The following is a 9498-nucleotide window of genomic DNA, read 5'->3' on the forward strand; positions in this document are numbered from 1 at the left end:
CTTTTTCCTATTTGAGGGCATTTATGGATTTAATTCTACAGTTGTTGTGTACCATTGAGTCAGAACAAACTCCTAGCTGACCCTGCAGTTTTCAGAGGTAGTGAACTGCACGAAAGGAGTCTTAGTCCCGCAGAGCAGCCAGAGACTGTGTGCTGGCAGCGCAATGTCTTACCACCAGGCCACTCACTCAGAGCTGACCAAGTTCTGCCAAGTCACACTGCTTAGCTGGCTGGCACAGAAGGAAACTCTGTCACCTCCTTCCTATGACCAGCAGGCCCTCCCTCCGAGCCTGGCCTGTGAGGATGGGCATTTTTGTAAACACCCAGCCCTCTGCCCTCTGAGGGTGCTCCCTTTGGGCTGGCTGGCTGGGGTTTTTCCTGCCTCATCTCAAGAGCTTTGGCCCTAAAATGCCGCTAAGATCTTCCAGGACCCCAGGGTCTTCAGAGTGGTTAGTGTGGAGCAGGGGGGTTGTCCTGGGTTAAACCCACCTGTGGTTCGTACTTTCTGGGTGCTTTAGACCCTGCTTTCTTTTCTGTACTTCTTTCTCTTTCAGAGACAAATTCTACACTGTTACACACTAAGCTGATCTTAGGGCTGCCCTCGAGCCCATCCCTCCACCTACCCACTTCCCAGATGATCATCTGTTCATACAAATCTACCCTCTCTAGTTTATAGTCACCCAAGCTTGTGTGCTGGAAATGCTGACCACCACGGAGTGTCTGAGGATGGAGGCCATGCTGTGGAGGGAGTCAGAACTGGAGAATCCTGCAGTGTTGGGGGTAATGAAATGCACCTACCAGCGGCGACACAAATGCCAGAGGATACTAAAGGCGGCGGGGGTTGGGGGGGGGGGTGGGTGGGAGGGGCAGGGAACCAATCGCAACTTGTGGCCAAACTACAAGCAACAGAAGTTGCTCTGCTGAGCTCTGTAAACCTTGGTTTAAGAACTATTAACGACACTGAAGAGGAAGGCGCCAGGGAAGCAGCAGTCCAGCCGAGCACTTCACCTGTCCACGGTCCACAATCTCTTCTTCAGGAGAAAGTGAAAGATTTCTGTTCTCAACTCAGAAAGCAAAAGACACAGGTTACTAGAGGTACTGGACTATTTCTTTATTTGTGGAGCAGGAATCTGGGCACAGCTGTGCCTGCAGCGCCCTGTCCTGTCCTTGAGAGGCCTGGCCTCACGGCGAGGGCACTCATTTCCAGTGGGAGGTGCCCAGGAGCCCACCATGTAAGCAGGCAAAGCTCTCTCCTTGCTGCCTGGCCTTGTTCTCACAAGTTCTCTGCTGGAGGCACTCTGACAAGGCCTTCAAGGTTACTCCAGCTGTAAGATCTGCGGTCCGCTTCTCACTCTTTTCCTTCACAGCCGTCGGGCCTTCCGGGGGCGGCAGCCGTTGTGTGGGATGGGGGTGTTGTCTGTGATGGAGATCACCTCGAGGCCCCCCATGGTCAGCCCCTTGATGGCAGCCTGGGGACAGATGTGGGGTGGGGGTGGGGAGGAATGAGGATGAGGAGGGCTGGGGCCTGGGCGGTTCGAGGGCTTTAGGAGCAGCAATCCTCGTCCTGCTCCCCACACTTACAGTGGTCTCCCCTAATCTGATAGCCCAATGCTGCCTACCTCTCCACTCTGTGCGAATGTGCCCCCATCCACCTTGTGCCTCACAATCCAGGTGCCACGATCACTGTGGCCCTGGCGCACAGGAAGCCTCCCACTTCTGCAGAACTCCGTGCTCACCACTAGCTGAACGGCTGGCACCTCAAACCTACCCAGAGCTACCTCAGATAAATGGACAAAAGGTCAGAGCCACCGAGAGCATGTCTCCTCTGCACATGCAAGGCGTGTGTGTGTGTGTGTGTTAGAATCAACTTGATTGTAACAAACAAAAACACACAGTTCCCTCTGCCTGGAACAACCCCCCCACCCCACCTGGCAATAACCTATTATTATGACATGCCAGATGGTACCTTTCTGGGGAAGCCCCTGCCCACTCCCCTTAGGCTCGCACACCTCCGTGCGTAGTGAGTAATGCCGGGGCTGTCCTGTACGCAGGGGCCCATCTGGGCTGGCCTGTACGCAGGCACCTGATGAATGTCTGTGGGCTGGAAGGAAGTGACCTGGGTCTCCTCTCGACACTGAGAGGCTATAGGAACAACAGGAGTGAACTCCAGGCCAGCGTGACAACCTCTACTGTGCGCTTCCCCCTCTCTGCTCTCAAACCTGCTTCTCCCTAAATTAAGGAAGAACACAAGCACACTGTGGACAGTCAGCTACTCACCGCTCGCCCTGGCCCCAGGCCCTTCACCACCACTCGGACGTGGGTCACTCCCTTCCCGGTCGCTTTCTAGAGAGAAGTAGCAGTTAGAGATGTAGCAGTTAGTGTCTGGAGAGACCTACGGAGATCCACATGTCCTGCTACCACCGCCTGGATTTAAGGGCTACAGGCTCCGAGAAATGGTATGTACATTCATGTAGAGACACACAGACAGACAGACAAGCAGAAGAGAGAAAAGCAGAGGGCAGTGGCCACAGTAGAGAACAGATATCACAGCAAGTGGGCAGTCAGAGCATGAATGCACTAGGGGTAATACAAATGGCCAACAAACTTGGCTACTGACCAAAAGGTTAGAGGTGCGAGCCCACTCTGAGGTGTCTCAGAAGAGGCATGGTGATGTTGTTGTTATGTGCCGTCGAGTTGCCTGCGACTCACAGCGACCCTATGTACAACAGCCCTAAACTCCGCTCTGTCCTGTGCCAATCACACTGTCTCTGACACTTCCATCCCAGTCACTGAATCAATCCACCTCATAGAGGGCCTTCCTCTCCTGCGCCGTCCCTCCACCCTCCCAAGCATGATGTCCCTCTCTAAGGACCCGTCTCTCCTCACAACATGTCCAAAGTATGTTAGATGGAGCCTCAGAATCCTTGCCTCCAAGGAGCCGTGGTGCTGGAGAAGAGTATTGAGAATACCATGGACTGCTAGGAAAAGGCATGGTGATAGACTGGTGAAAATCAGTGATAAAAACGCTGTGGAGTGCGGTTCTGACAGACATGGGTCTCCTCGGGGCTGAACTGACTCAAGGGCACCAGTTATCAGCAGTGAGCCCTCTGACACAACAGCACTGCCATCTAGTGGAGAACTCTCAACACTGCTCAAGTTCATCCCAGCGAAAAGACGCAGAATTCCAGGTTACAGGGTATCCTGGACCTCAAAACTGAGCCCAAATACTCAGTCACCAATGTTAATCTTTACAGTAACCATAAAAATTTCACTTATAACCTAGCACGCACTTGTCATTGGAAGAACCTGTGAAAATGTGGGTTAAGACTATGGACCTTCTTTCTGAGGAGCTGAACAGAAAATTTCAGAAGGCAGCTAGAGACGACAAAGCAAGATACTATAATGAAATGAGCAGAGAGCTAGAGTCAGCAAATCAAAAGGGCCGGACTTACTCAGCGTTTCTTAAGCTGAAAGAGTTGAAAAACAAATTCAAGCCACGGGTGGCAATACTTAAAGTTTGGGTATAATGTTGAATGATCCAGGAAGGATAACCAATAAGACATCTGGCACACAGCAGGTGCTAAGTAAGTACACCAAGTAGCAGCACACCGTCAACTGGCTTCTGGAGAAGTCACTAACAGTTCCCACTCACACTGGCAACATGATAGTCTTCACCATAGGACATCCACTCCCAGCATCCTGGGCCTTAAGCCTTCAGTGTGCTGGCCCTCCTAGCTCTTGAATGAACACAAATGAACTATACATGTGCCATCTCTGAAGAAGTTGAGAGAAAAAGAGAAGCCTTTTCACACAGACCTCTTCATATTACACAAATGTCTCCTTGCCTCTAACGCTGACAGGCCATACAGAAAACAGAACTCAGCAGGGAGGGGCTGGGAGGGGCACTTACCGAGGCTGCGACGATGCCCGTGGTCTGTGCTGCGATGCCCGTGCCCTTCTTGGCATTCCGGAACCCCTCTGTGCCGCAGGAAGCACGGGCTAGTGGCTGGTTTGTGGCAGAGACGACCTGGATCTGGGTGCTGGAACAGATGAGGGCAGGGGGAGGATACATACAGAATACAGTTATGTTCACGGGGTAAAGAGAACTAACCCATTTCTTCATCCGCTTGAGCGTGGAGGCAGAAGTCGGCTGCCTTCCCAGGGAGCTCATCTGATGGCTGATCCTTAACTCTCTGCAGCACCTCAGCCCTGTCAGACACTCGGGTCCATTACCACCCAGTCCTAAAGGCCTCACAGAACTCTCTGAGGGGACCAAAGGCTGATGTCTTCACTTGCGGGGCTGACATGCACAGAAGTCACCATGCTTCCACAGCTGATGTACAACTCGGGGAGCTCTTCTGGCACCCAGATGGCAGCCCCGTGAGCACCAGGCCTCGCTCATTCATGCCATTCATCAGCCCTACAAAACAGAAGCCACGGCAGAGTGACCCAGGATGAGGACATCCAAGGGTCATACACTCTGAGGTTTCTATTCTGGCTGTCTGTGGCAAGTCATAGCTCCTTTTCAATCTTATTATACACCCACCCCTACCCACACACCCCTAGACTCAACAAACACCATGGTGGGACCTTCTGACACCAAGATACAACCTCACTATCTCTTGAGCAGAACCAGAAAATATTCTTGGGAAAACAGAAAAAAGCAAACCCCTCTTATCAATATGCCACGTTCAATCTATTTCACATTTTTATGGAAGTAGAACTGTAAAAAGAAGATGGAAGTGAGCTTGGGATTCTCAAAATTAACATCAACACATTCAGCCTTGACCCTCCAAGTCCACTCTGCCCCATGAAGGTGACAGAGCCCCGGCCCAGCCCACCCATCCAGGAAGGCACCATCTGCTTACTTGTTGTAAGATGCCTTAATGTGCGCAATTGGGATCTCCTCAAATTTTTTTCCTGCCCACCTCAAAGAGCTCTCCTGTCCTGGAACTGGAGGGTAAATGCTGCAAGTAAGAGAAAACAAAAACTGTTTAAAATGGCCCTGCCTTTAATTTTGATCAGAGAAATACATCATATGGTTAAGACGATGACAACAACGGGGAACTCCTAACAGCAGCAGTGTCCTTCTGCTGTTGCTCACTGAGGCCCAGCCAGCTGCCTCCTCTGCATCCCTCTGGGACGCTGCCACCGTGCCTCCAAGTATTATGCCTGTGTAGTCATTTTGTGACTTCTTGGTTTCAGATTGTGGCTTTCTGCTTTGGGGGGAAAAATTCATTTACATGCCCCTCCTCCCTGGGTCCCTTCTCACAGTGTATCAGGACTACCAGAGAGCAAATATTTTAGGCTTTGGGGCCCTATGGTTTCTGTCCTAACCACTCAACTCTGCCTAAACAGCCAAAGACGGGTGTGGCCTTGTGTGAATCAAACTTTAATTACTGGCAACCAGCCAGATATGGCCCACTGATCTCTCCCTTCTATCAGGATCGGTGTTTCTAAGGAATATCACTATCACCCATGCTGCCATCTAGGGACTTCAGCTCCACACCAGACTTTTGGAGAGGGTCAGAGAATCTTTTTTTTTTTAAATTCTCTGGGTGAATCTGAAGAAGCTCTGGTGAAACAGGGATTAAAACTTCCACCTAGTAATCCAAAGACTGGTGGTTCAAACGCACCAGGAACTCCTTGGGAGAAAGATTACCTGCAGCCTTGGAAAAGCAAAGGGATAGTCATACTCTGTTTAGGGTTGCTGGAAGCAACTCTGACGACAACAGGCAGGTGAACTGCCGAGCTCTAGGCTGAGGACACAGGCCTAGATGCAGGATCAAGTTCACCTCAGCTTCATTTGCTTTCTGGCTTCACCTGTTGTTGTTAGGTGTCATCGAGTCGACAATGACTTATAACAACCCTATGAACAAGAGATCCGCAGCTTCTTCACACCCATCCTGACGCGGGGAAGGAAACGAAGTTAAAGACCCAAATGCATTCACGATGTGTCATTCTGACCTCTGTGACCTCAGAGGGCTGAGCAGCACTGCCAGCAGCTTCCACGGCTGCGTCTTTACAGAGGTGGACTTCCACATCTTGTTCTTGCAGAGCAGCTGACCTTTTGATTAGCAGCTGAGGGCTTGACCACACAGCATCAGGGCCTCCTGAAACAGCCAGGGCCAGCAGCTACTGCATCCGTTCTGACAGTGAGGATGCTCGAAGCACCTGCTCTTCTCCCTCCGCAGAGGAAGCCTGACCTTGCTCACGCACTTCACGCAGGAGAATGCTCAGATGCCTGGGCAAATCCAGCCACAACGGACCCAGCCTGAACTTGGCTGATGATGGTGACAGAGAAGGCTCTGCTCATCTTCAGCACATTTCCCAATTACTACAAGACAATTTGTAAATTTTATAAATAAACACAGAAAAATGCAAAGATTAGAGCTCTTGGATCACTTAATAATTTAAGAAAAGAAGAAAGGGGAGTTCTGGTGTCCCAATGCCAAGAAGTTGCACTGCAATCCCCAGAGGTACATGGTTCAAATCCACCAGATGCTCTGCTGGAGAAGGAGGGGCATTCTCCTTCAGTAGCAGTCAGATCCGATTTGACAGTACACACACACACAGAGTAAAATTTAAAAAAAAAAAAAAAAAAAAAAAAAGGTAAACTCAAACTTGAGACCTACTGCCATCGAGTTGATTTTGAATCGTAGTGACCTTATAGGACAGAACAGAACCGACTCCTAAGGTTTCCACGGCTGTAATCTTACAGAGCAGACGGCGTCACTTCTGTTCCAGTGAGGCTGGGGGAGTTCTAGCCTTTTCACCATCCCTCACACCCCTGTGTCCTCACCACCCTCCTCACTGAGAGGAGACGCTACAGTCAATCCTCATAGCCTTCCACTCTCTGCCCGCTCTCACTCACTGCAGTCACCTGGTAAACCTCTCTCCCTGGATCTGCCTTGGCCACTCTGAACATCAACTGGCCCCCACACAGTGGCTACAGAACAACACAGTTATGCTCACTGGCAGCCATCTGGGGCTTCTCAACCTCAGTTCTGCCGACATCCTGGCTGGGTGATTCTCTGCTGTGGGGTGGGTGAATTTTTGTGTAATACAAGCTGCAGAGCGGCATCCCTGGTGTCCACCCACCAGAGGCCTGTAGCCCCCTCCTCTCCCACCCCACTAAATTGTCTCACTCAATCATCCACTGACACTGAGTTGGCTCTGACTCACAGAGACTCTCATCAAGCTTCTGAGGCTGGAAATCTTTATGGGAAGAGACTACCCATCTTTCTTCCAAGGAGGAGCTAGTGGATTTGAACTACTGAACTTTTGGTTACAAGTCAAAACATGCACTATACCATAAAGGTTCTTTGTGACAACCACAGACATGGATAAAAGTCCCTGGGACAGGAGGTGCGCAGGTAAAACCACCTCTGACTGAGGTCAAGGCTCTACTGTAATGATTCCTCACATCAAGTGGACTCTTGGCTGCGCAACCTTCATGCACTGCCCTCCCTCATTAGCTTTCCTGATCTCACAGATGACTACTTAAACCTCCTTTTGTCTCCTTAAAGCTCCAGCTCCTGCCTGCCAGCTGCTGACCTTCAAAGAGCAATAGAAGCAATCAGCATTTCCACCCACTCCCACCATCAGGCATCTGTGCCCACATCCTGGTAGGATGGTGGCCTGCCTGTGCTCTCAAGGACAGCTCGTCAGAATGCTCCTGCCCCAGAACAGCTATCACTCTTCCGTCCTGCAGATTCCCATCGACACACAAACAGGCTGTTACCTCCCAGCCCCAGACCAACAAAACCTCCTGAACCTAAGGTCCTCCACGCTCTCTAGTGCCCACACAGCAGAGTGCAGTGCAGGAACTGTCTACACCTGTTGTTTCTTCCTGACTTCTTCATCCCTTCTCCCTCCAACGCACTTCAATCAGACTTGAGCTCCTACTACTTCATGGCAACCGCCCTTGTCAAGGTTACCAATCAACTCCACATTGTTAAAGTCAGCAAATGATCCTTAGTTATTGTCCAAATTGACCTATTACAACGGCAGCACTGGACCCTGTCACTTTCCCTCTCCACTAGACATATTAAAACCAAACCCTATTTGATTTCCTACCTCTTGCGAAGTTCTCTATCTCCTGTGCTTGTTCATCTCCATCTCCCAGACCTCTAAGTGCTGGAAAGGTCCATGGTTCAGTGCCTGGCCCTCCTCTATTGTTTATCTACACTTAGCATCTTGATGATCTGGATAAGGCTTAGGGTTTTAAGTAGCTGTCTAAACGTACATCATGAGACCAGACCAGTCCTCTGAGTTCCATTTCTAATACCCGGTACATCCACTTGGATGTTAACTCAGCACCTCAAATTTAACAGCCAAGTTCAAAGATGCAGTCAGTTGTCCAAATCCAGTCTTTTCATGCTTCTCCTTTCTCACACTTGACAAATCCTATTGGCTTAACTTTCAATTTAAAATAAAATGGCATCATTTCTTGCCAGGATTACATAATAGCCTTCTAACAGCTTACATGGCTTCTACTTGCTTCCACTGATGCTCTCCTATAGTTCACCATCAACACAACAGGCAAAAGTCTCCTTCTAAAATGTAAGCAAGATCATGCCACACATCCACTGAAAACTCCCCGTGCAAGTCCTCGTGACGGCGGCCCTTCCCCTACTACAACCAACAGGCAAGGCCCCCGTAAATGGCAGAAAGGCTGACGTCACTAAGGATTTCATTCTACTTGGACTCACAATCAATGTCTGTGGAAGCAGCAGTCAAGAAACCACATGGAACAGAAAGCAAAGCACACCATCACCAGAAGAAAGGAAATAATAAAGAGCAGGAGCAATTGACATAGAAAACAGAAAAACGAGAGGAAGCCTCACCACTAGAAGATCAATAAAAATGAATCTTTGAAAAGATTACTAGGTGAGCTCTGGTGGCTTAGTGGCAAGAAGCTGTACTATAATACCAGAGGTACAAGGTTCAAATCCACCAGATGCTCTGCTGGAGAAGGAGGGACAATCTCCTCCTGTTATCAGTCAGATCTGATTTGATGGTGTACACACACACACACACACACACACACGAAAATATTAATAAAATTGACAAGCCCATTGCAAATTTAACAAATGAAAAGACACGAATAAGAAATAAAATGTGTGATATCACAATAGTACCAACTAAAATAAAAAGGATAACAAAATATAAGAACTGCACTTCAACAAATTGAAAACCTAGAGGAAATGCACAAATACTTAGAAACTCACTGCCTACCTAAATTAACATAGATGTTGTTGTTATGTGCCATCAAGTCGCTTGCGATTCATAGCGACCCTATGTACAACAGCCCTAAACTCTGCTCTGTCCTGTGCCAATCGCACTGTCTCTGACACTCGCATCCGATTATCCCAGTCACTGAATCAATCCACCTCACAGAGGGCCTTCCCCTCCTGCGCTGTCCCTCCACCCTCCCAAGCATGATGTCCTTCTCCAAGGACCGGTCTCTCCTCACAACATGTCCAAAGTATGTTAG

General features: G+C 49.5%; 1 protein-coding gene across 2 annotated transcripts in view; it reads right to left on the bottom strand.

Annotated features, from left to right (window-relative positions):
• Window positions 1–1360: 1360 nt before the first annotated feature.
• The window catches only part of MRPS11 (mitochondrial ribosomal protein S11), a 13154-nt gene continuing 5016 nt past the window's right edge, over window positions 1361–9498 (bottom strand). The window contains exons 3-6 of one of the 2 annotated variants that reach the window (XM_006885177.1): window positions 4868–4966; window positions 3910–4039; window positions 2277–2342; window positions 1361–1468 (exon numbers count right to left, since the gene is read on the bottom strand). In XM_006885177.1, the coding sequence (XP_006885239.1) occupies window positions 1361–1468; window positions 2277–2342; window positions 3910–4039; window positions 4868–4966 (403 nt within the window). The remainder of the gene's footprint in view (window positions 1469–2276; window positions 2343–3909; window positions 4040–4867; window positions 4967–9498) is intronic. The other variant, XM_006885178.1, reaches the window with a different exon arrangement.

This window comes from Elephantulus edwardii, unplaced genomic scaffold (genome assembly GCF_000299155.1).
Source record: "Elephantulus edwardii isolate Elephantulus edwardi_28Jun2011 unplaced genomic scaffold, EleEdw1.0 scaffold00041, whole genome shotgun sequence".
Lineage (NCBI taxonomy): Eukaryota > Metazoa > Chordata > Mammalia > Macroscelidea > Macroscelididae > Elephantulus > Elephantulus edwardii.